Genomic DNA, 26,757 nt, shown 5'->3' with positions numbered 1-26,757 from the left:
TGGGAAAGAGGGAATGTCTGTTGAGGAAGGACAGGAGAGGACAGAAGATAGGGGTGAATGGAGAAGGGTTGTGTATGGATGATGCTGTGATGCATGAGGGGGAGTGGGTGGGGGATGGGGGGGTGCGGGAGTCTGTACGAGAAATAAATTGATGCAGCCCGAAGGGATTTCTCCCCATCTTCTCCTTTTCTACATGAGGGGATGGAGAGGGGGGGTCGCCAAATTAATGAAGCGGCCTTGCTGTGGATGTGATGTCTTGCAACACTGTTTCTGATCCAGGGCAGTGGACAAGATGCAGGGATGTCCCATCATCCAGGAGGTGCTAAGATAAGAGGGAGGGAGGAGGGTAGAGGGGAGTAGAGTATGTAGGGGATGGAATGGGTGGGAGTGATTTCTATGCCTTTGTTTTTTGGCTACCTCCCATGTAAGGGGGAAAAGAGCCTTTGGTATATGTATGTATGTATGTATGAATGGTTTTGTATGAGAGGTGAGGAGGAGAGTAGGGTTGGAAAAGGAGATGCAAGATGGGGTTGATGGATGAGTATTGGGATGGTTTGGACATATGGAACAAATGAATGAAGAAAGATTAGTGAAAGAAGTGTGGAAGGCAGAGGTGGATGGAGTGAACATGAGGGGATGACAGAGGGTGGAATGGATGGATGGGGTGAAAGGGGCATTGAAGAGGGGGATGTCTGTTGAGGAAGGAAGGGAGAAGGCAGGAGATAGGGATGAGTGGAGAGTGGCTGTGTATGTATGATATTGTGATCCATGGAAGGGAGTGGGTGGGGGATAGGGGAGATTAGGGAGTGGTTAAGTGTGAATGATTTTGATGCAACCTGAAGGGATTTCTCCCTGTCCTCTATGTTACTATACAAGGGGATGGGGGGTCGCTGATTAAATGAAATGGCCTTGCTGTGGATGTGCTGTGTCTTGCTGCATTGATTCCGACCCAGGGTGATGGGCGAGATGCAGGAATGAACCGTCATCCAGGAGGAGCCAAGATGAGAGGGAGGGAGGGGTGGTGAATGGGGGTGGAATGGGTGGGAGTGGAATTATGGCTTTTCACTTTGGCTCCCTTGTCAGGTGGAAAAAGCCCTTGGTATATATATATACGTATGTATGTATGTATGTATGAATGATATCTTGATGTAGCCAGAAGGGATTTCTCCCTGTGTTCTCTTGTTCTGCCTGAGGGGACGGAGAGGGGTGGTCACCGATTAAGTGAAGTGACCTTCCTATGGATATGCTGTGTCTTGCTGCACTGCTTCTGACTCAGGGCAGTGGATGAGATACAGGGATGACCCTTCATCCACAAGGAGCTAAGATGAGAGGGAGGAAAGGGTGGTGGATGGGAGTGGAATGGGAGGGAGTGGAATGGGTGGGAGTGGGTACTTTGCTTTTGACTTGGCTACCTCCCTAGTAAGGGGGAAAAAACCTCTGGTATATAAATAAAAAGATAGTTACATGGCATGCTAAAGCAAAAATGCGCTAACAGAACATGTGTAAACAGATGAATACCTGTTTCTAGATCTTATTTGACAATTTAGCGATAATTGAAACAGTTCATATATTTTGTTTTTAAAGGATTACAGGATTAGTACGATACCTTAAAGAGCTGCTTGTTGGTGTGATAAGTTGTTTGGTGTGGTCTGATTCAAGTAAGTAATCAAGATCATAGACAACACGTTGCATGTATAAATCTGGCTGCAGAACTCTCTTGATTGTCGCTAAGGCTTTCATCCTGGTATACAAAAAAGAATATTTGGTAAAAATAATTAGACTGCGACTAAACAGAATGCCTAAGAACAATGTGAAAGTTATATATGAAAATTCTTATATATATGCTTGCACACCTACCATGATGGATCTACTGTACCACCAAGTGTACATATACAAGCGTGTTATTAAAAGCATCATTAGTAATTGGTAACATTATGTTTAGAAAATTAGCTAACCATTTTGGAATCAATGTCTCAATCATATCTGGAGAGTTCCTTTCCCAATTCATTACATATTGGTAAATAAATCAGAAAACTGAAGGAGTAAAATGTGTGAATTACGATGATATACTTGCCGGCAAACTTTTCTATCCTTGGCGTAAAGGGGCTCAAGGGCTTTAGGACCACAGCTTCCTGTCATATCAGGGTACGACACTTTTACAAACTGCAGAAGACTTTTGGTGCACATGGAGGACCTGATGTACATTTCACTGGGATTCTCTGACTGCATGTCACAACCATTTCCTGTCAAATCAAACAAGATGATAAAAAAAAAAAAAAAAAAAAAAAAAAAAAAAAAAAAAAAAAAAAAAAAAAAAAAAAAAAAAAAAAAAAAAAAAAAAAAAAAAAAAAAAATTCTCAATTTAAGTTCTACAATGACATTGAATTATTCTATATATGTTTAAAAACACACATTTTAGATAAAGATACTAAGAGAGTGGCTACTGCAAGTAGATGAAAACTAAGGTTCTGCAATAACTGATGGACTTTATGCTACCCACCATTAACCACTACGGTACAATGATGCCCACGTAGGTGTCATGAGGAGCGAGTAGGTACACAAGGACACTGGCATCGGCGTCTTGATTACAGTACTATCTCTCATTAATGGACATTAATTAGCTGTGTTTGCGGTGTTTTTGCTATGTTTTCGGTGCTGTTGTTTATTGCGTGCAATCACTATGTCACCCAAAAACCATTCCAAATCAACATATTATTCACATCAACCGACACCGTTACCCCCCTTTTAGTCCATTAATGAGAGGTAGTACTGTATATATATTTTTGCAATTGTACATGAATTACTCCCAGATTCTGTGAACTATTTTGATCATGTTTTCTGTGTTTATTATTACTCAGAGTACAAGAGAATGAGTAATACAGCAGTGACTTTATATTTTATAATGTGAGTAGTGTGATGAATCCTACGTTTGGCAGCCAATGCTGCGCATGAGAATTTGAGTCATAATGAAGTGGTTAAGTTTGATCCACCTCATTAAGCAATTACCTTACCTCTCTCTTTCCTTGCTGACGCAAGACTATCCATGAACCCTGTACCTCCAGGCACTACAAAACCATTCAGCTCAGGAAAGAAGGATGCCAGTTTTAGGAGATCATCAGGTTGTGTGCGGTGGGGGCAGTACTCAGCTAAATCAAGGTTCTTGAAATCACAGTAAGCTTCTTCATCATCCTCTTCCTCTTCCCCTTCGTCTTCCTCATCTGATGAATCAACTTCAGTTCCAGGCGTAGTTTCTCTGGAATTTTCTGAAGTAAGAGAAAATAAATGGATAACATACTCTGTTAAAGTTGAAGGAACAAAATGAACATGTACATACATATGAGGAAAGACTGGCTAAATTGAAATTACTGACTTTGGAACAAGGAAGAGAAAGAGGCAACCTACTGACCATTTACAGAATCATGAAAGGCATGGACATCCTTGATAGAGAGGACTTACTAAATTGGGATATGAGAAATACAAGGGGACATGAAAAGAAACTCAAAAAGGATAGTTATAGAAGAGACCCGAAAAAAAAAAAAAAATCCACACAGTGGTGGATATCTGGAACAAACTGGATAGAACGATAGTGTGTACAAAGACTATACATGAATTTAAGAGCAAACTAGACACTATGAGATACATGTGCATTGCTCCCCTTCTTGCAAGATACAACTATAGTTAGCGCAACGAGAAGTGACCGCTAAGGTGGGGTTAGGAGATTTCCCAGTGTAGCCACATCTCCACAAATAACACAGCCCGCACGGCTCACACTGAATGCAGTGTGAGGGGGGGCGGGGCCAGAGAATAGATGTAGCGGCAATGTCGCTCTCTCTTGCTCATATACCATATCTATGACTCGAAGAAATGAAACCTTTGTATAGAAAACATTGCTTTGATTTTTACCTCAGTGGTGGTGTGTGACAAAAAATTATAATATATGTGGCAACATTATAAAAATATAAAATAAAATAAAATTATAAAATAATTATATGTGGCAACACAGGGGGACTCCCAGTGCTCCGCCCTAATGGCCATTTCTCAATGCAACAAGTATAGGTAAATATTTCAACATACTGAAGAGTCTTCTCCTCCTTATAAGAGGCGTGGGTGAACCAAAGCATGCACACACCTGACACTAATCCAAAACCCATGAATTAATCCTCCCATCTTAGCACTTTATGTATTTACCTAGTCATATTTTACGGGACTAGAGCTATGCTCTTTTTGACCTGTTTTTGTATCTCTCCACATCCAGTTTGCATTTGAATTCATGTATATTCCCCTCCATGCTACTTGAGCCAAAGGCAATGCTATGAAACAGTTCTTCCACTGAATGGCCCAATAGCCAGTGTGACTTTACCCACTTACATACATATACCAAAGGCTTTTTCCCCCTTAACCCCTTCCATACGGTGCCGCACACGTAGGCGTCATGGACTTAGATCTCGGTGGCAGCAACCAATGCCAGCCGTTTAAAAGGGAGGTAGTCAAAAAACAAAGGCATAAAAACCACTCCCACCCATTCCATCCCCAACATACTCCACTCCCCTCTTCCCTCTTATCTTGGCACCTCCTGAATGAAGGGTCATCCCTGCATCTTCTCCACTGCCCTGGGTCAGAAGCAGTGTCTCAAGACACAGCACATCCACAGCAAGGCCACTTCATTAAATTGGCAATCCCCCCTCTTTCTGTCTCCTCATGCAGAAAAGTTTACCCACTTTGCTTCATTATATACTGACCCTCTTCTCATCCACTCAAAAATCTATGGAACAGACAAGAATATCCATTTGGGTTAGATTGTCTGTTCATCCATCCACAATCTCCTGCCATTCAGCCATCTTTTGCTCTCTTTCTTCCTTGCTTGGTATAACACCACAAACAAATGAATAACTATGTAAACAAAAAGATAACTAAACAAATCAAAATCCAACAAACAGACCAACTGCTCATATAACATACTTGAATTTTGTATAAAAAAAAAAAAAAGGGAGGAAAAAAAAAGAAAAAAAAAGAAAAAAAAAAGAAAAAGAAAAAAAAAAAAAAAGAAAAAAAAAAAGGAAGACAGAGAGTACCTGGTGATATAGGAGACCCATCCCCACTCGGCACTTTGAACCTGATGGCACCTTTATGGGATGAGACGGGCAGTTCGCCTTTAGTCACACATTTTAAGAACACATTTGTGGCGCTCGAAATAAGAGAATCAAACTTCTTATCACCAGGACATGATGTTATAAATTTCTGAGTAATTTCCAATCCTCCCAGTGTGACTACAGCATTTCGTCCGTGTTCTGCCAAAGAGATATCAAACTTATTACATACATGCAACCTTTAATATCATGTATTTCAAGGATAACATATCAATATATATCATATTCCAGTGGCCCAAAACAACAAATATCTTACTTAAGTTATGTAACCTTTAGCATCATGCACATATTTCACTAATACAATAACATAAGGATCTACCAAGTTTCAGCATCCCCAAAATAACAAATATCTTACTCGAATCACAAACATGTGACAAAATGCCAAGGATGGCTTTGAGCAGCTTTATCTGATGCCTTCTTTCCACCTTGTCCCAGCAATCCAAGATGGTCAACATGTGATGAATGGCAGTTTCTCGGATCAAACGCACCACATTACTTTCTGGTTGGAGATATAACAAAAAAAGACAAAATTAATTTTCATTAAGAAGTGGGAAGAGTTCCATGTACATAAAATTATTATGAGTGGAGGGTACTTAGTTCCTGAATCTATCTTAAAATTACATTTTAGTAGAAGAGTGTGGCTCGCAAAAAATGACATGGAAGAACTGATGATGAAAAAAAAAAAAAAAAAAAAAAAAAAAAAATCCAGTGAATTTTAGCCAATATTTAATTGTCTTTATCTCTTCCTTTTTATCAGTCTTTTCTAGAGTACATCACTAGTGATAGTTTTGAAGATTCAAAATAGTTCTTGTTATACATTTCCAAAAGGTTCCCAAAACCTGATTGTTGTGGTGAAAACTTAGACATGTGTGTGTGTTTTACCTAGTTGTATTTACCTAGTTGTATTATATGGGAAGGGAGCTATGCTTGTTGTGACCTGTCTTTGTATCTTTCAGCATCAAGTTTGTTCTTAAATTCTTGAATTGTATTTGCACACATTATTGCCTTATCTAATTCATTCCAGATATCCACCACTCTGTGTAGTAAGCTATTCTTTTTCAGATCTCTTCTATAACTATCTTTTTTGAGTTTCTTTTCATGTCCTTTTGTTTTTCTCTTGTCCCACTTTAATAAATCATCTCTATCTAGAATTTCCATTCCTTTCATAATTCTATAAATAGTCAGTAGATCTCTTCTTTCTCTTCTATATTCTAGAGTTTGTAGTTCCAATTTGGACAATCTTTGTTCGTATGTCAATTTGGAAAGTCTTGGTGCCATCTTTGTTGTTGCTCTTTGTATTCTTTCTAATTTCTTTATATTCTTTTTAGTACTGAGTGTCCATAGTCTCACAGCATACTCCAATCTTGGTCTTATCAGTGTAACTAATATTTTCCTCATGTATGTATATGTTTATATATATATACATACATACATATACCAAGGCTTTTTCTCCCTTACAAGGGGGGTAGCCAAAAAGAAAAAGGCATAAAATCATTCCCACCCATTCCATCCCTGAATACACTCCACACCCCTCCACCCTCCCTCTTATCTTAGCACCTCCTGAATGACGGGTCATCCCTGCACCTTGTCCACTGCCCTGGGTCAGAAGCAGTGTCGAAAGACACAGCACATCCACAGCAAGGCCGCTTCATTAAATCAGCGACCCCCGCTCTCCGTCCCCCCATTGCATAAAATGAGAGGATGGGGAGAAATCCCTTCGGGCTGCATCAAATTTTGCTCACACATACTACCTCACCCCCCATCCACCCACCCATTCCACCTCATGCAATCACAACATCATCCATATACAACCATTCTCCATTCACCCCTGTCTTCTGTCCTCTCCCGTCCTTCCTCAACAGACATTCCCCTCTTCCCCAAAGCCCTTCACCCCATCCATCCACCTCATCCTAGGACGTCCCCTCATGTTCACTCACTCCACATCTGCCTTCCATACCTCTTTTACTAGTCTTTCTTCACTCATTCTTTCCATGTGTCCAAACCATCCTAATATTCTTTCATCAACCCTATCTCCCAGCTCCTTTTCCACCCCTGTTCTCCTCCTCACCTCCTCATTTCTCACTCTATCCAGCCTAGTAACCCCCATCATACTTCTCAGACACCTCATCTGAAACACATTCAAACTCCTTCTCTATTCTTCTCTTATGTTCCATGTTTCTGCCCCATACAGTGGTGTTGGCACAATCACTCCTTCATACAGTCTCCTCTTAGCATCCATTCCCAAATGTCTATTCCTCATTACACTCTTTAATCCACCAAGGCATTTACTCGCTTCTCTCAATCTACATTCTACCTCCACTTTCACTCCACCTTTCCCTGCCACATTTGCACCCAAGTATCTAAAACTATCCACTTCCTCCAGTCGCTCTCCCTTAATGCTCACTTCCAGTCTACTGCCACTTTCACCCCTTGTACATCTCATCACCTTACTTTTACCCACATTTATCTTTAGCTTTCTTCTATCACATACTCTCCCAAACTCTGCCACCAACTTCCTCAATCCCTCCTCCGATCCTGCTACAAGCGCAGTGTCGTCCGCAAACAACAGCTGGCTCACCTCCCACTTTTCTCCATTTTCTTTAACCATCTCCAATCCCTTGCCCACTACCCTTGCATTTACCTCTTGCACCACCCCATCCATGTATAAGTTGAACAGCCAGGGCGACATAAAGCATCCTTGACGAAGTCCCACCTTTACCTCGAACCACTCACTCTCTCCATTTCTAATCCTGACACAAGCTCTACTACTCTCATATAAACTCTTGACAGCTCCCAGAAGCTTTCCTCCTATCCCGTATATCTGCATAACCTCCCACAGTGCCTTTCTGTCTACCCTATCATAAGCCTTTTCCAGATCCATAAAAGCCCAATAAACATCCTTCCCCTTTCCTATAGCTTTCTCACATATCTGTCTTACCACAAAGATCTGATCTACACAACCTCTACCTGTCCTAAATCCACACTGTTCCTCACCTATTACTCCTTCTGTTCCTCTCCTAATCCTCTCAATCAAGATCCTCCCATAAGCCTTCCCAACTACACTTAACAAGCTAATCCCTCTGAAACTACTACATTCACACTTTTCCCCTTTTCCCTTGTAAAGAGGAACTATACAGGCACTCCTCCAGTCCTCCGGCACTTTACCCTCTCTCCAGCAAACATTAAATAACCTCACCAACCAGTCCACCATCACTGTACCTCCCTTTTTCAGACATTCTGCATGGCATCCATCCAGACCAGGTGCCTTACCTGCTCTCATCACTTTATCAACTGCCTTCACCTCATCCTTCCTTATTTCTCCTCCATTCTCCTCACTCATCACTCTCATTTTCTTTGCACTTCCCACTGCAGCTATCTTTCCTTCCCTCCCTATCCTCCTTCACATTTAGCAACTCCCTAAAATATTCTGCCCATCTTCCCCTTACTGTCTTCTCTTCCATTATCATCTCTCCATCTGCACCTTTTACCTTTTCTTCTCTACTTGATTCGCCTCCTCTTCCTCTCTTAATTTCTTTCCAAAACATCTTTCTATTACTTTCAAAATTTTCTGTCAAACTCTTACCCCATTTCACATCTGCTCTCCTCTTTGCAACCTTTACCTTTTGCTTTACTTCTCTTTTCTTTTCTTTGTACGTCTCATATGACTCCCTCGTCCTATTTTGTAACCAATCTGTGAAAGCTCGCTTCTTCTCTTCTACAACTTTCTTTGTTTCCTCATCCCACCATTCACTACCCTTTCTTCTATTTCCCCCTGTCCTTCTTGTTCCACACACCATCCTTGCACACTTTGTGACTCCCTCCTTGAACCATCCCCATTCCTCCTCCATACCCAGCTCTACTCTACCCTTTACTCCCTCCCACTCCTCCTTCAGCTTCTTTCCGTACTCCTTCTCTTTTTCCTTTTCATTCAAAGAGTTCACTCTAAGAACCTCCCTACCTTTGGTCCCTTTCCTCTTTCTCCATCTATCCTCCACTCTCAACTTACCTTCCACCAAAAAATTATCTGATATTCCCCCACCCTCTCCCCTTAGCACATGTACATCCTTAACTCTTCCTATCATAATCCTATTTACTACTACATAATCCATTAGCGCTCTATCTACCACCCTTCCCTCCACCACCCTCTCCCATGTGTACTTATGTTTGACTTTCTTCCGAAACACTGTATTTGCTATCATCAACTCTCTAGACACATTTCCACCATCAACTCTCCACTACGATTCTTTCCTGGAACTCCACATTTCCCAACCACTCCATCGATTGGACCATTTCCTACCCTAGCATTAAGGTCTCCCAGTACTATTACATTGACATTTCTTCCTAAATCCTCTATGCACTCATTTAGATCTATCCAAAAGGCCTCCCTTTCTTCTACACTCTTCTCACTGCCAGGCCCATATGCACTTACAAAAACCCACATCTCCTTCCCCAGTTTCATCTTCATCCACATTATCCTTGAGGAAACCTCCTTCCACTCCACTATATATATACATATGTACATTATATATATTACATTTCTGCATGAGGGAACGGAGAGGGGGGGGTCGCTGATTTAATGTAGCGGCCTTGCTGTGGATGTGCTGTGTCTTGCAACATTGCCTCTGACCCAGGGCAGTGGACAAGATGCAGGGATGACCCATCATCCAGGAGGTGCCAAGATAAGAGGGAGGGGTGGAGGGGAGTGGAGTGTATTCGGGATGGAATGGGTGGGAATGGTTATTATGCCTTTTTCTTTTTGGCTACCTCCCTTGTAAGGGGGAAAAAGCCCTTGGTATATGTATGTGCATTATATATATATATATATATATATATATATATATATATATATATGTATATATATATACATATGTACACACACACACACACACAGTGGTGCAAGAGTTCCTGGCTCCCACTACGGTGGTCCGGATTTGAATCCAGATCAGGGCTGAAATAATTTCAGTATCACTGTGCTGCGGGTCATTACTCCAACTCTCGTGGGCAGGAAGTTAGGGGTGTGTGTGCGTGTAAGGTCACAGCATTACCTATAGAATGGTCATATACGAGCTCTGAGCTCTATTCCTGGAGGGAAATAGCTGTCGATCATGAGTCCAACATGTGACCCAAGACCATAGTGAATTACACACACACACACATGTATAACCACAATGACTTCTATAAATACAATGATTGTGCTTCTGATGGTGGAAAGATAAAATAATCTAAAAACATATAGGGACAAATAAATCAGTACTAGAATATATATGTCATGCCAAATTTTATACAAAGAGTTTCATGAACTATGTACAAGTTAAACAGCTTCACTCTATTTGGAAGTGAACATTACTGTGTGACATGTAAATGATGACATGCATAAACTTTCCATATTTATGTCCCAAATATGTGTACAGAGCAGAGCTGTTATTCAAAACTTATAAAAGAATAATCACACCTAAAATGTTAAGATTTCCTTTACTTAATAGTTCACAAAAGACATGCTCTCAAACTATGTTATATCTTATGATTTATAAACTCCTAATTACTACTGTGTGTTCATGCCAAAGTTCTATTTCTTTTGCAAATTAAATACAATTATCCTTCCTAGTTACCTAATTGTGTTTACCCAACTTTATTATTTGTTGTAATGTCACAAACTCCTTCTCTCATAGAGGTCTAAGACAGTGGCACCCTACAGGTGTCTACTTGAAATGGGGAATTTAATGTAGTATTTATCTAGTAGCTTTCAAAATTGAAATTTCATTCTCATTTGAATACTGTTAGCATGCTTTTCCATTGTGTACCATCATCCAGCTAGGAAACTATAATTTTTATTTTTTTTTTTTTCTTTCTAAGTAAAAGACATTTACACATGGAATCGGCCATTTCTGTATGGTTCCCATATCTCACTAACCACTTCAGTACAATGATGTCTACATAGGTGTCATGAGGCACGAGTGGGTACACGAACATGCTGACGTTGGCGTCTTGATTATATATATATTTTTATAGTTGTAAGTGAGTTACCCTCAGAGTCTGTGAAGTGGTTTGATCATGTTTCCTGTGTTTATTATTACTCAGAGTAAAAGAGAATGAGTAATACAGCAGTGACTTTATATTTTATTATGTGAGTAGTGTGATGCAAATTACCTATGGCAGACGATGCTGCACGTGAAAATCTGAGTTGTACTGAAGTGGTTAAATGCAATAACAGACTGGAAATGTACAGCAATGAGCACCTAAACTGACATCAAATATAAAGCAAATCATATGAAAACAGACTAAATTAGCTGAACATTTCTTATCTACAAAAGCAGAAGCACAATGAGGGTCTTCATATAGGCTTTTCATTTCTTAAAGGAATTAATATCAGCAAAATTAATTTTTTCACACTGAATACAAACCAGACAAGGAATCTAGATGTAGACGGAAATACCTTCACCAACCAAATAGTCAATGAAGGAAAGAAACTTCCAACAGAGATGACAGAGAGAATTGTTCCAAGTTCTTAAGATTAATCTAGATAAACACTTAAGCAATGTCTTGTAATAATTTCCAATAAATTAATCAATTAACCAATCTTATTATCTATTTGACAACTTGTCATTTTCCGCTCAGTTTCATTAGAGACTGATAGTTTGCCTGACAGCATATTTCTATTGTAAACCAGCACAGTGTGCACATAATTTATCACCCACGCTATCACGGGTATCATGTGTGGATATTTGTATATTGTGTAAGCCTGAATATTCAACTACACTGTAATAAACTGGTACAATATGTTCACCACATTGTTAACTAAACTGTACTTTTCTCCAATATAGAGTCTGAGTAAAATTGTATGCTCTGAATTGGCCAACCCTTTACAAGGGGGATTAAAGCCTTTGGTTATATATGTAAGTTATGAATACCTGTTACTTCTAACAGGTAAGGGGGAGGGTGGAGGGGAGTGGAATATATAGGAAATGAAATGGGTTGGAGTGGTTTCTATGCCTTTTTCTTTTTGGCTACCCCCCGTGTAGGAGGAAAAAGCCTTTGGTATATGTATGTATGAATACCTGTAAGTACCTATAAGTGATCAAAACTTGTTATGTAAATGTAATTTAAAGTAATTTTGTCAAGTCTCTCAAATCTATAATTTTTTACAAGATATTTTTGTCCTGAAGTTTGTAAATTTGCAAAGAATCATTGTATAACATAAAACAATACAACTACAGAAATATTAGAAAATATTCAGATTAGAAAAAAAGCAGAACAACAACTACTAAGTGATCAACACTGAGTTAAAGTCACAATGAAAACAATGTTAAGAAGAATTATTAATAGCGAAAAGTGTTTGGGAATTGGAAAATGGTGCCCAAGAAGGAGTTGCAAGAAACCTTGGATGACCCTGAAAAAGAAAGGTCTTAGAACTAAAGATACACTTAGACGATAGCGAAATCATAAACACGAGAATGAGGGCTGTTGATTAGAAAATAAATTTAGCCTTATTAAGACAGCCTTTCTCTCACTGAACACTAAAAATACAATAGCAGCGAAATCATAAACATAAGAAAGAGGGCTGTTGATTAGAAAATAAATTTAGCTTTATTTAGACAGCCTTTCTCTAACTGAACACAATAAAATTACAATAAAGCAAGACCAAAAATAATCACAAAACTTGAGAGTTCTGGCAACAAAAAACCATAACACTGGCAATCTTCATGAATGCATTAAGGTATCCAAGATCAAAGCAAGATTATAATATCCTAATCTTTTTTTACAAATAGATAAATACTCCAATTAAATTATAATAAATTCTATCTATTCTATGTGATTTATGAGTATGAGTTATATAATTTCATGTCACCATTATCATTTCTGCTCAAAAAGAAGGCAAGGCATTTTCCCTGAACACTGTATAGGACATGAATGCAGAGGGTATTTTTTTTAATGTATTTTAGAAAGCACTAGATGTATACTTACTAGCTTTGGTGAGGAGAGCAAGAATTTCCATTATAAACTTGAGTTTACCCCAGTGGTTCTTTGGTACTGAGCAAAGAATGGTAGCCATTGTTGCCACACATCCATCCTTACCAAGCATAATCTGATTTGTAACTGCAATGAAAGGAGTCATATAACAGAAAAATTAATTGCATGTAAGACTTAACAACCTTATAAGGAAGAAAAGGCCTTTTGGTGTGTGTGTGTGTGTGTATATATATATATATATATATATATATATATAATATATATATATATATATATATATATAATATACATATATATATATATATATATATATATATACATATATATATAGATGTATGTATATGTATATATACATGTATATGTATATGTTTATGTATATGTATATGGAAAGAATGAGTGAAGAAAGACTAGTAAAAGAGGTATGGAAGGCAGATGTGGAGGGAGTGAACATGAGGGGACGTCCTAGGATGAGGTGGATGGATGGGGTGAAGGGGGCTTTGGGGAAGAGGGGAATGTCTGTTGAGGAAGGATGGGAGAGGACAGAAGACAGGGGTGAATGGAGAATGGTTGTATATGGATGATGTTGTGATGCATGAGGTGGAATGGGCAGGGGGATGGGGGGTGAGGTAGTATGTGTGAGCAAAATTTGACGCAGCCCGAAGGGATTTCTCCCCGTCTTCTCCTTTTATGCAATGGAGGGACTGAGGGGGGGGGTCGCCGATTTAATGAAGTGGATGTGCTGTGTCTTGCGACACTGCTTCTGACCCAGGGCAGTGGACAAGGTGCAGGGATGACCCGTCATCCAGGAGGTGCTAAGATAAGAGGGAGGGTGGAGGGGTGTGGAGTGTATTCAGGGATGGAATGGGTGGGAATGATTTTATGCCTTTTCCTTTTTGGCTACCTCCCTTGTAAGGGGGAAAAAGCCTTGGTATATGTATGTGTATGTAAAAATTAACAACCTTATAAGGAAGAAAATGCCTTTTGGTGTATTTACCTAGTTGTATTTACCTAGTTGTATTTTACGGGAAGGGGAGCTATGCTCGTGGGGTCCCGTCTTCATATCTCATTTTATCTAAACAATTTTTAAATTCATGTATTGTTTTTGCACACACCACTTTCTCATCTAACTTGTTCCACCTGTCTATTACTCTGTGAGGAAAGCTGTTCTTTTTCAAATCTCTTCTATAGCTGTCTTTTTTTATTTTCTTTCCGTGTCCTCTTGTATTTCTGTCATCCCATTTTATCAGATTCTCTCTATCAGTAATTTCTATGCCTTTCATGATTCTGTAAATAGCTATCAAATCTCCTCTCTCTCTTCTTTGCTCTAGTGTCTGTAGTTCAAGTTTTTGTAGTCTCTCTTCATATGATAGTTTTGAGAGTGTTGGTGCCAATTTTGTAATTGCTCTTTGTATTCTTTCAAGTTTTTTTTTTACATTTTTTTGTACTTGGTGACCATATCGTTGCTGCATATTCCAATCTTGGTCTTATCAGGGTGATTAGGATTTTCCTCACCATTTCTTCATCCAGGTATGTAAATGCCACTTTGATTGTTCTTATTAAATTATAAGTTTCTCCAAAAATCTTATTTATATGTTTCTCAGGTGACATATTATTCATAACAATGACTCCCAGGTCCTTCTCATTTTCTACTTTTTTTATTCCTTCTTCTCCCAAATTATATGATCCTGTTATTCTGTTTTTGCTTTTTCCAAATTCCATTATACTACACTTTTTTGTATTGAACTCCATCTCCCACTTCCTACTCCATTCCTGTACTTTATTTAGATCTCTCTGTAGTGATTCACAATCTTCTTCAGTTTTCACTCTTTTCAGTAGTTTTGCATCGTCTGCAAAGAAGCTCATATAGCTTTCAATTCCTTCATCCATATCATTAATATATATAGCAAACATTATTGGGGCCAGAACTGTTCCCTGCGGGACACCGCTTATTACTTCATTCCATTTTGAGTGCTGGTTTCTTATCACTACTCTCATTTTTCTTTCTTGCAAAAAGTCTTCCATCCAATTTAGTAATTTACCTTGTATTCCTCCTTCAGATTCTAGTTTCTTAAGCAACTTCTTATGTGGTACTTTGTCAAAAGCTTTTTTTAGGTCTAGAAATGCACAATCAGTCCATCCATCTCTTTCTTGTATTATATCTATTAGCCTTGAATAGAAACATATTAAATTGGTGACGCATGATCGTCCTTGTCTGAATCCAAATTGCCTTGGATTTAGTACGTTGTTTTTTTTCCAAGTATTTTACCCATCTATTTTTGATAATTCTTTCACAAATTTTTGCTATTGTACTTGTTAGAGAGACTGGTCTATAGTTGGTAGGTTCTTCTTTATTTCCTCCTTTATATATAGGTACTATATTTGCTTTTTTCCAATCTTCTGGAACTTTTCCTTCTTTCAAGGAACTGCTTATTATGCTATGTATTTTGTCTGCCAGTTCATTCCTGCATTCTTTCAGAATCCAGTTTGCTATTTCATCTGGTCCATGCGATTTTCTGACATCAAGATTACTCAAGTGTATCAATATTTCATTCTTTGATACTTCTATTTCTTCTATAGGGGGGACTTTCTCTTTCCATTCAATCTCTTCCGGTTGTATGTTCTCCCTTGTAAACACTGATTTAAAATGTTTGTTCATAATTTCCGCCATTTCCATTTCCTCAGTGTATTCAACTCCCCCTTGTCTTAATTTCTCCAAGTCCTGTTTGTTTTTCAGTTTATTGTTTACAAATCTGTAGAATAGTTTTGGTTGATCTTTACATTTTTCTATGACGTCTTTTTCATATTTTCTCTTTTCCTCTCTGCACGTTTGTACATATTCATTTCTATAACCAGTATATATTTTCCATTTTTCAGGTCTTCTGTCTTTTTTCCATCTGGTCCAGTCTTTGTCTCTTTTGTCTTTTAACTCCCTACAACTTTTGTTGTACCAGCATTTTACATATTCTTTTTCTTGTTTTTGTCTTGGGACATACTTTTCCACTCCTTTTTTGTAAATTTTTGTCAAAATATTCCATTTCTTTTCCACTGATGTTTCTTCTTTGTATATTTCTTCCCAGTTTTCTTGTTGAAAGAATTCTCTTATTTTATCAAAGTTTGTTTTTTCATACATCATTCTTCCTTTTCTATATTGTTCATTTCTTTTGATATATTTTTCTTCATTAAGTTCCAGTTCAATCAATATGTGGTCACTTTTACCTATTGGTGTTTTATATTCAATCTTGTCCACTATTCTAGGTTCAGATGTAATTAATAAGTCTAGTCTCGATGGTTCTTCTTCATTTCTATACCTAGTGTTCTCCTGTATCCATTGTGTCATTGTGTGGTCAATAATCATCTCAAGTAGAGCGTTTCCCCATGAGTCGTCTCCACCCTTTACTGTCATTTCTTCCCAGCAGATTTCTTTGCAATTAAAGTCGCCCATCATAACTATTCTTCCTCCATCTTCCATTATTTTATTTAATGTTATATTTGTGTCCTCTAACATACTTTTATGTTCACTCTCCTCCCATGAGGCTGTTTTTGGAGGCACATAATTTATCACAAATTTTCTGCTCTTCTTATCTCTGTCTTCCACTTCTATCATAATCATCTCTGCTGTATTCTTTCCATATATGACACCTTTCACGTTTATATCCTTCTTAGTCAGGAACATAACTCCACCCCCTTGCTTTTTCTCTCTGTTTCTAATCCAATAATTGTATGCATCATGTCCTACACTGTTGGGTGGTAGTGGGCCTTTTAATTTTGTTTCTACAATTCCCATTATGTCCGGTTCTTTTTCCTTCAAATAGTCATTCAGCTCATTCAATCCTGTTATTAATCCATCTATATTTGTGTAAGACACTCTTAGTTTTCTGCCACTTCCATTGTGTTCTCTGTTTCCCTTATGTTTTTCTTTTGTATGTCGAACTTCCTTAGTTTCATGTTCACTACTCTCCAATAGAATCTCTCTTTCTCTGACTCCGTTCTGTTCTCGTTTTTTGCCTTAGCTTCCAGTCTTTTCTGCTTTTCTTCCTCTCTTTCCTCTTTATTCATTTCCCTTTTTATCCATATCTTTTTATATTGTTGACTTGTTGCTAGTTTACCTGTTTTTGATAAGATAATCTATGCCGTTTTTTGTGACATTAAATAAATCTGAATAGGTCTGGTCTTGTCTGTGCTATACTTTCCGAGTCTAAATTTCTCTTCGATTTGTTTCATAATTTCTGGTTCATCTTCCTGAACTGATTCTAGTAATTGGCTTACTTTTTCATTTTCCTCTTTGATTCTTGTGGTTCTATCTGTGTTGTGTTTCTCTTCCATTCCTAATATAATTATACATTTCTTCTTGTCTGCTAAATCTCTTACTATATTCTCCTTTTGTCTCATCACTTTAATAACTGAGTCTTCAGTATGTTCTTTCAATTGCTGTTTGACTATGTCAGTGAATGAAACCTTATTTCCTTCTTGGGTTGTTTTCCAATTCTTAGTTTCTTTAGCTATTGTCTCTCTGTTTTCTTTACTATTCTTCTTCAATTCCTCATTCTCCACCTTTACTTCTCTTAACTGTCTTTTTAGGTCTTCTATTTCATCAGTTAAGTTTTTATTCGCCTTTTCTAGTTCTTCCAATCTTTCAACCCTTTGTAAAATGGTGTTCATATGACCTAACCTACTCTCCAAGTCCTCGATCACCTTATCAACCTTCTCCTCTAGTCTTGTCAGTCGGGGGGGGTTTGTGTCCCCCCCACCCTCTTTAAATCCCTTGAAAATATTCTCATCACTTTCTACTGTATTGCTCTTATCTATACTTCTAATCTTTACATTTTTATTAGACATTTCGTCGTCGTCGGGAGGCCTTTTGTTTACCTTTCGCCTGTCTGCCTGGGCCAAGTCTACTCCTTCCTCATTTCCTTCCATTTCCCTCAGTAATCCCTCCCCCTTTCCTCTTTCCCTACTTTCCTACTACTCCACGAGCAATTTCCCCCCCACCCTGTAAAAACAATAGGCACTTCTCTTTGCGTTGGGATCCACAAACTTCAATTTTCTTCAGAACGTCTTCTAAGCCGTCCATTCGTTGAAGTGTGTGTGTGTGTGTTTATATATATATATATATATATATATATATATATATATATATATATATATATATATATATATATATATATATATATATATATATATGTATGATTACATGTATGATAAGATAAAAGAGGAAAATGGGTGTTGCATGGATGTGGGATGGGTGAAGGGTGAGTGCATGCCTTGAATGGCTCCCTCCCTGATAAGGAGATGGAATCCTTTTGGTATATAGTTATCTAGCTAGATAGATGGATGGATGATTACAAAAATCTGAATACCAAAATTATTATGAACAGAACAAAATGGCATGTGCATGGCCTGGCTAGCTACCTCCCTTATATGGGGAGAGAACCCTTTTGGTATATCAATAGATATGGATGGATAGAATAAATTAGAACTTACAGTTGATCCACAGACCCATTACGTTTTATAACCATAACAAATCAACCCAAATGCTGGACACAATAGTGATACAAAAATTACTATCTAAAAATTATATTTTGTCAGCCATACACATCACTTCTATCCATGGGAACAATATCATGCAGAAATGATGGTGTCATAGAGATCACTAAATTCCCTAAAATATGAGGTGTATAGAACACACAGTCAATAGTCAATATAAAGTAGTATGCTTAAAAGTGGCAGTTTGCCGACAAGATTGACGAGATAAACACCATATGAGGACTGGCCAGCATTCTCATCCTTTCCCAGTGTCCAATCCCCCCCCTTCTCCTCCTCTTCCTTCCCCCCCTTTTCTCTCCCCGTTCCCTCCTTTCCCCTTATTTAATCTCAAGCATTTGTATCTCAACTTGTACTTGAAAAAGCTGTAATAAGCGAAACATCGTACAAATAAAGGCTCCGTCCTCATATGGTGTTTATCTTGTCAATAAAGTAGTATCTAAAGAGAAACAGTGCAAATAATGAAGGAGTATTAACTTCTGTCAAGGTAACTACAAGATAATGTCGTAACACATTCGTAAAATTCAACAAAGACCCACTGTGTTGGATAAGAAGAAATGAAGTAGATGATATCCATATTCCACTGAAGAGGATTACAGTCTGTGATCGAAATATATGGATATTGTCCATTTCACTTCTTCTTATCCAATGCAGTGGGTTTTTGTTGAATTCTGTCAAGGTTCTTACCATTTTTGGCAAGGTACTTTGTGGCCATGAGAAGCGGAAGCAGTATGACAGCATTGCTTGCATAGGCTCTCAGGAGTTGATGTGTCAACTTGACTCCGCCCACTAAGCGGGCTTTAATGGCCAGCTTGGGATCTTCAAGTGAAAATAATAACAAAAATAAAATCCTGTTGGTAATTCATATACTAACAAATTTGTTTTCATTATTATATTATTATAACTATAAAATCTTTAATAACATTACTGTAATTATTATTGAAATGAATCTGACACATTTAGAGGCTATGATGGTGAAGGAACAATTGAAACTGCTCATTCAAGAAAGAAAGAAAAAAGGGGAAAAAAATAATAACAAGTATATCCACATGTAACAACTACATCCACAATAAAGAAAGAAAGAAAGAAATAATAGTAATAACAACATGTACATCCACATGTCAAAACAAGAGTGTACCACTGCAAAGCAGCACAAATAAAATAAAAATAAAAAAGTGCTGCAGTGTTTGAGTTTGGAAGCAAAATTCCACTTGACATGACTGAATAGAATCACCAATGACGGTGATGTTGATCAAATAATTCTGACTGTCGTCCCCAGATTCGAACCGGGATCATGAAATCACAAAGCCATTGTCTTAATGACTGAGCTATTGACCCTATGAAATTCTCCAACCTGGAAGTTAATCTACTTCCCGAGGAACTAAGTCAACTGCTAACTGCTGTCTGTACTTATTATTTTACAGAGAACCAGGGCAACTTAGCTAGTGGCTAGACTGGTATGTTTCCTTATTGGACTTATTGTCACTGTCATACCTGAATAGAATCACCAGTGATCAAGTGGTAGCATCCCTGTGAGGTGTTACATTCTCACCCAGAAAAGGTTAACTGAAGTCAAATCCAGATAAACTAACCTTTGGAAGCGAGTTTGGTGATAACTCCGTATGCTGAGTGGACACAGGGATCCAAAACACTGAGACCATCTCCAGACAATGACCTCAGGGTTCGAAAGATGACTTCAGCAACGTTCAGGTTCAGGGCCTTTCTGATCAGCATGTCCCGGAGTTCTCCTGTTAAAAAAAAAAAAAAAAAAAAAAAAAAAAAAAAATTATATATATATATATATGTATATATATATTATATACACTAGTGTATAGTGTGAGTTTTAATACAAATTATACTCAAAAAATGGGGGGGTTCCACTATACAAAGATAACATTTTTGAACTTGTTAACATTTATGCATGTTTGGTGACCATAACTTATCTAGTATCCCTACAGTCTCATGGTACCTTTGGCTAACCTTAACAACACCAGTAAGCTCCTTTAACTTGCTTCCCCTAGCCCACATTCTTCCTTTCTCTTGCTGCATGAATATCAGGACTTCATTGACTATGTATACAATTTATAATCTACAAAACCTTATATAAATGAAGACTTGATGATGTCTTTTTCATTTCTCCAATCTGCATGCACCTTCACTCACATACATCACTTTCCCAATGGCATCCCTTTTTGTCTGATACAGTGAGTCCTCCTTATACGGTAATTCTTTATTCGGTAAATTCAGTTACAGTACAGTGAGACCTCTCATTAACGGACGTAAATTAGCTGTTTTTGCGGTGTTTTCGCTGTGTTTTCGGTGTTTTTGGTGCTGTTGTTTAGTGCTGTGCAATCACTATGCCACCTAAAAACCACTCCAAATTAACGGATTATTCACATCAACGGACACCGTTATCCCCCTTTTAGTCCGTTAATGAGAGGTAGTACTGTATTTCGTAATTACTACCCTCGATTCTATTTACGGTAAGAAAAATTCACTAGATCTGCTAGATATTTTGAAGAGGAAAGAGCAGGGAGAAGGTACGTCTGCCATATCCTATTATTACATGTTTGGTATGGGTTTGGTATACGGTAATTTCAATTTGTGGTAAGGTTTTCAGGAACACATATGTACCGTATAACGAGGACTTACTGTACATACCTACACCGTATAATATTTTTAGTTGTGCTCCTTATTTTGCCTTTCTATGTTTATTTATATTAATTTTGATCTGCTATATTCTAATATGAAGTACACTTGACATTAGAAGATGAGAGCAAGAGCGTTAGCAATGTTAAAGTCATAAATATAGTAAACATAGGTAGTGACCAGAACTGGGTGTGTTACCGCTGGACAGGTCGTGGGTTACCGAAAAATCTGCTTGTACATACTGTGTATGTAAATATACACATACACAGTAAAGCGGACGGCTCTAAGGAAATTAAATTCAGTAACACATTCATGGATTGATGGAAATGCACACCAGGTTTTTTGGTAACACACTACCTATCCAGTAGTAAGGTGCCCAGCTCTGATAGTGACCATAGATTGGTAGATTGCACAGCCAAATTAAATTTCAGAGCTCAGAGAATTAACTAGTTAAAAAAAAAAAAAAAAAAAAAAAAAAAAAAAAAAAAAAAAAAGTGTGCAAAGATGGTATGTTGAACAAGAAGGACAGGAGGAAATAGAGGGGAGGGTAGTGAATGGTGGGATGAGGAAACAAGAAGGTTGTAGAAGAGAAGAAATGAGCTTTCAGATTGGTTACAAAATAGGACGAGGGAGTCATATGAGAGGTACAAAGAAAAGAAAAGAGAAGTAAAGCACAAGGTAAAGGAGGCAAAGAGGAGAGCAGATATGAAATGGGGTAAGAGTATGACAGAAAATTTTGAAAGTAATAAAAAGATGTTTTGGGAAGAAATTAAGAGAGGAAGAGGAGGCAAATCAAGTAGAAAAGGTAAAAGGTGCAGATGGAGAGATGATAATGAAAGAGAAGGCAGTAAGAGGAAAATGGGCAGAGTATTTTAGGGAGTTGCAAAATATGAAGGAGGATAGGGAGGTAAAGGTAGTTGCAGTGGGAAGTGCAAAGAAAATGACCGTGATGAGTGAGGAAAATGGAGGAGAAATAAGGAGGGATGAAGTGAAGGCAGTTGTTAAGATGATGCGAGCAGGTAAGGCACCTGGTCTGGATGGATGCCATGCAGAATGTCTAAAAAAAAAAGGAGGTACAGTGATGGTGGACTGGTTGGTGAGGTTATTTAATGTTTGCTGGAGAGAGGGTAGAGTGCCAGAGGACTGGAGGAGTGCCTGTATAGTTCCACTTTACAAGGGAAAAGGGGACAAGTGTGAGTGTAGTAGTTTCAGAGGGATTAGCTTGTTAAGTGTAGTTGGGAAGGCTTATGGGAGGATCTTGATTGAAGAGCACAAAAGGTTGCTCGTTTTAATGGTGCCACTCCCATCTTCATAGCTCTTCAACTTTTTGAGTTAAGAAATAGGAGGCATTACTTTTGGAACGACCCTCGTACAACTGTAATTTGAGTACACATACAGAAAAGATAAAAATCAAGAAAGGTGTATGGCAAGGCAATACAATTTCACCCAAATTATTTACGGCTTGCTTGGAAGAGATTTTCAGAAGACTGAGTTGGGAGGAGAAAGGTTTGAAGATTAATGGTGAATATTTGAACCACCAAGATTTTCAGGGGACATTATTCTTATTTCAGAAAGAGCAGAAGATTTGCAAGATATGCTGAGTGATCTGAACAAGGAAAGTCTCAAAGTAGGTTTAAAAATGAATAAAAGTAAAACCAAAGTATTGTTCAACATGAAGTTCAAAGTAAAGAGATTATAATTGATGATGAGTCTTGAAGATGTTGAAGTGTATAATTATTTAGGCCAGATGGTGAAAATAACCAAAGATCATGATAATGAAATAAAAAGACACATTACAATTGGTTGGAAAATGTTCAGTAAACATGATAAAATCCTAAGAGGCCCTCTACCTTTATATTTGAAATGTAAAATTTACAATCAATGTATACTGCCAGAAACAATCTACGGTTGTGAAACTTGAACACTGACAAAGGCTATGGACACAAAGATAAAGAATGCACAGAGGAGAATGGAGAGATTAATAGTGGGAATAACACTGAGTAATTTGGGTGAAAGAATAGACTTGAGTGAAAGATATAGTGGAGGCGGTAAAAAAGAGGAAGTGGAATTGGGCAGGTAAGTACAGAGAGACCAGACAGGTGGAGACTAGATAGAGAAGTTTGCAGGAGTGACGTGGCGGAGGTTGGTGCATTCGTGTGAGTTATGGAATGCTATGAAGGAGGCCTTTGTTCAGCATTGGACTCAGGATGGCTGACTGATTTACTACGGGTGTAACCACCATATACTGTAGCTATAACAAGTGAATGAAACATGACGTGTTTAGCCCGTAGACTGTTAAAACATCGACATTCCGTGTGAAGGTTCCAGTAAAAATTTATATTAGAGTCATGTTGAAACGAATACGATTAATTATAATGAACTTTCTTACAGGCTCCAAAAGTTACTTACTTCCACAGAATAAACTATTATGGGTATTATGATCCTTGCCTTTGTGAAAGATATTCACTATAACAACTGGCTTTTGAGTCACGATGAAATACGTGCGGTAAGTTAAAACTTAAAACAAATGCAAGAATTATTACTCTCATGAATTAAATTCATATTTTGGGTACCATATATACTTTACGCAGAATATTCGTTATATCGGCAGATATCTGAGTTACAATATAATCCCGATAATCATAATTTTCACAACAGATGCAAAATTTAATGCTTCTTCAAACTTTATCTGAGTATATGGCACCCAATCCACTATTATCAACTAAAGGTGGTAGTACACTAGGTATTTCTCGCTAGCATGCTACTCGCTTTTGCTAGCCAACTCTTGTGTATCCGTCACACAAGGAATGTTTTGCTGATGACTTTTTGGCTAGCGGCTAATGAAAACAATAACAAAGTTTCCCGCCAAATATTCTTTTGCTATGTTTACAAAAGTCTATTACTGCGATAGTCAACTGAAAAAAACACAGACTTCATGTTGTTTTTAATGATTTGATAAATGTATAGTGGCAACTAAAAATGAAAAACTCAAGTATAAAGAAAAATATGAAAGGCAATTCTATTCATTGGGTCTTCATAGCATGTTATCCACTTTTCTTAGTAGCAAGAGTCAGTAGCATGCTATTTACTTTGGGTACCAAAAATCAAAGTCAGTAGCGAACGCAAGTAGCATGCTAGCGAGAAATACTTAGTGTGCCGCCACGTAAACATTCACTTTACAATGTAGTACATATGATAAATTAATGAGTAATTAATAACTACAAAAGTCATTACAACGTTAAAAGTGCGATGAGGCATATATGTTTCATTAAGGAAAGAAAATTGATTAATAATTACATAAACGAATTATTTAAAATTATTAATAAATTGATAACTTAACGACGACTTTTTTTTAAATAACTGCAAAAGTGAAAAGTCATTACAACGTTAGTTGTGCCATGATGCATATAATATATATGTTTCATTATTTTAAGGAAAGAAAATGAATAAATAATTACATACACGAATTATTTAAAATTACTAATCAATTGATTACTTAATTAACAACGATTTTTTTAACCCTTACTTAATTAACGACGATTTCTTTAATCTTACCTTTGTTTTTGGGCGACATGGCATCATGTAATAGCGAACAAGTCGAGCCGACAAGACCCGCATGTCGACAGCGCTGAAAACAGAAAACGTTTTATCAAAAATATAAAAATTAACACATAAAAACAGATACACGCATTTCCCATATTAAAATAACCTTTGTTTGTGAACACACGTAAAGGAAAAATAGGAATATAAATAAAGAAACAGTTTAGTAAAACTCAATTAGGACGAAAGCCAGCAAGCCAGCGTGGACCTGGCGGGGATCCAAAACACGAAATGAAATAAATAGGAAAGTGGGTATGTGGAGGATGTTTACAAACGCAAAAGTTCAGAGGCTGAACAGAAATAAGAAACAATAACAGGGCATAAACGAGACAAATATACACACATGAACTGAGATCGAGGGAAGCAATGTTTGTCAACGAAAAAAAAAAATCGTGAAATTTGATTTTCAAATTGACATTGTTAAAAATAACAGAACTCATGAAATTAACATAAAAAACGTTCATGAAAAAAACATATTCTAAAGATTATTACTCGTTAAAATCGAAGAGATTTTTTTAAATGTGGAATAAAAATGTCGATTATATACTAATCGAATGCAACGAGAACGACAGACGACTGACTTACTTCGATGACGCCCGCGGCATTCTCGATAAACTGCACCTCCGGCACCAATAGCTGCCCAAGCACATTCAGGCGCGACGCGTCCTCTGCATAAATAATATCAACATTAATTTCACTTCCGAAAATACATACGATATAAATGCATACACACGTTTACAAATACATGAATACCATTGGTACGTTCTATCTCAAATCTGGTATAATAAGGATTTTGGTTAGGTAAAATATCACACACATACATATATACATACACACACAATATATATATATATATATATATATATGTGTGTGTGTGTGTGTGTGTGTGTGTGAGTGTGTATGGAGACATATAAAAGAAAATTTCGATACCAATCAAACGCGTATTGTAGTCAATAATTATTACGTAAATCAAGACATCACAATGGGATGGATATTATGGCGTGACGACTGATTATTCTAGAGACACACACACACACACACACACACACATATATATATATATATATATATATATATATATATATATATATACATATATATATATATATATATCATTATTATTATTATTATCAGTCGAACTAGTCATCACATGGAGGCCATGTTGAGAACCTTTCTTGGGCGCAAACACACCCACACGCAGTGGATAGTGTTACTGCTTCGAAGGCGTGATGCCTGGGTTCGAGCCCCGGGAGTAGTATCAGGAAAATTGTTCGAATTGCACTCAGATGGTTTCCCAGCCCCGCCCTGCAATGGCGGCGGACATTAGAGGCCTAGTATACCAGTGTTGCGTGTCGGTGCTGATGAATGGCAATAGATCGAAACTTCTTCACTTCACCAGCGCTTCTCGCCACTGAGCCACTTGGGTGTGGAGAGGGAGGGGGAACTGCCTGGTGTAGGCCTTATGGTCTCTTGCAGTCTTCTTAAGGAAGAAGGGAAAGGGGAAGAGGGAAGAAGGGAGGAAGATGGAGGAGGAGGAGGAGGAAGAGAAAGGAGGAGGAAAAGAGAAGAGGAGGACAGAGGGGGGGAGGAGAGGGAGGGAAGGAGGAGGGAGGGGAATGGGAGGAGGAGGAAAGAGAGAGAGAGGAGAAAGAGGAGAGAGGGAAGGTTAAGGGAATGGGAGGACGAGAGAGAGAGAGAGAGAGAGAGAGAGAGAGAGAGAGAGAGAGAGAGAGAGAGAGAGAGGGGGGGAGGAAAGAGGGAAGAATGAGAAGGAATGTGAAGAGGGAGGGGAATGGGAGGAGGAGGAGGAGGAAGAGGAAGGAGGAAAAGGGAAGAGAGAGAGAGAGAGAGA

At 37.9% G+C, this 26,757-nt stretch overlaps 1 protein-coding gene across 13 annotated transcripts in view; it reads right to left on the bottom strand.

Moving 5' to 3' along the window:
- LOC143039425 (cytosolic carboxypeptidase 1-like) overlaps nt 1-26,757 on the bottom strand; it is a 193,043-nt gene that overhangs the window by 61,933 nt on the left and 104,353 nt on the right. For all 13 annotated transcript variants that reach the window (XM_076209461.1, XM_076209453.1, XM_076209456.1 and 10 more), the window contains 10 exons: nt 25,491-25,573; nt 24,861-24,933; nt 20,249-20,404; nt 19,344-19,475; nt 13,110-13,241; nt 5,503-5,646; nt 5,073-5,288; nt 3,012-3,263; nt 2,075-2,243; nt 1,607-1,741 (listed from right to left, as the gene is read on the bottom strand). In XM_076209461.1, the coding sequence (XP_076065576.1) occupies nt 1,607-1,741; nt 2,075-2,243; nt 3,012-3,263; nt 5,073-5,288; nt 5,503-5,646; nt 13,110-13,241; nt 19,344-19,475; nt 20,249-20,404; nt 24,861-24,933; nt 25,491-25,573 (1,492 nt within the window). The remainder of the gene's footprint in view (nt 1-1,606; nt 1,742-2,074; nt 2,244-3,011; nt 3,264-5,072; nt 5,289-5,502; nt 5,647-13,109; nt 13,242-19,343; nt 19,476-20,248; nt 20,405-24,860; nt 24,934-25,490; nt 25,574-26,757) is intronic.

This window comes from Oratosquilla oratoria, chromosome 26 (genome assembly GCF_046742065.1).
Source record: "Oratosquilla oratoria isolate Oo_2021 chromosome 26, ASM4674206v1, whole genome shotgun sequence".
NCBI classification, from domain to species: domain Eukaryota; kingdom Metazoa; phylum Arthropoda; class Malacostraca; order Stomatopoda; family Squillidae; genus Oratosquilla; species Oratosquilla oratoria.
The sequence above is the reverse complement of the archived record's forward strand: the minus strand, read 5'-3'. Positions and strand labels throughout refer to the sequence as shown.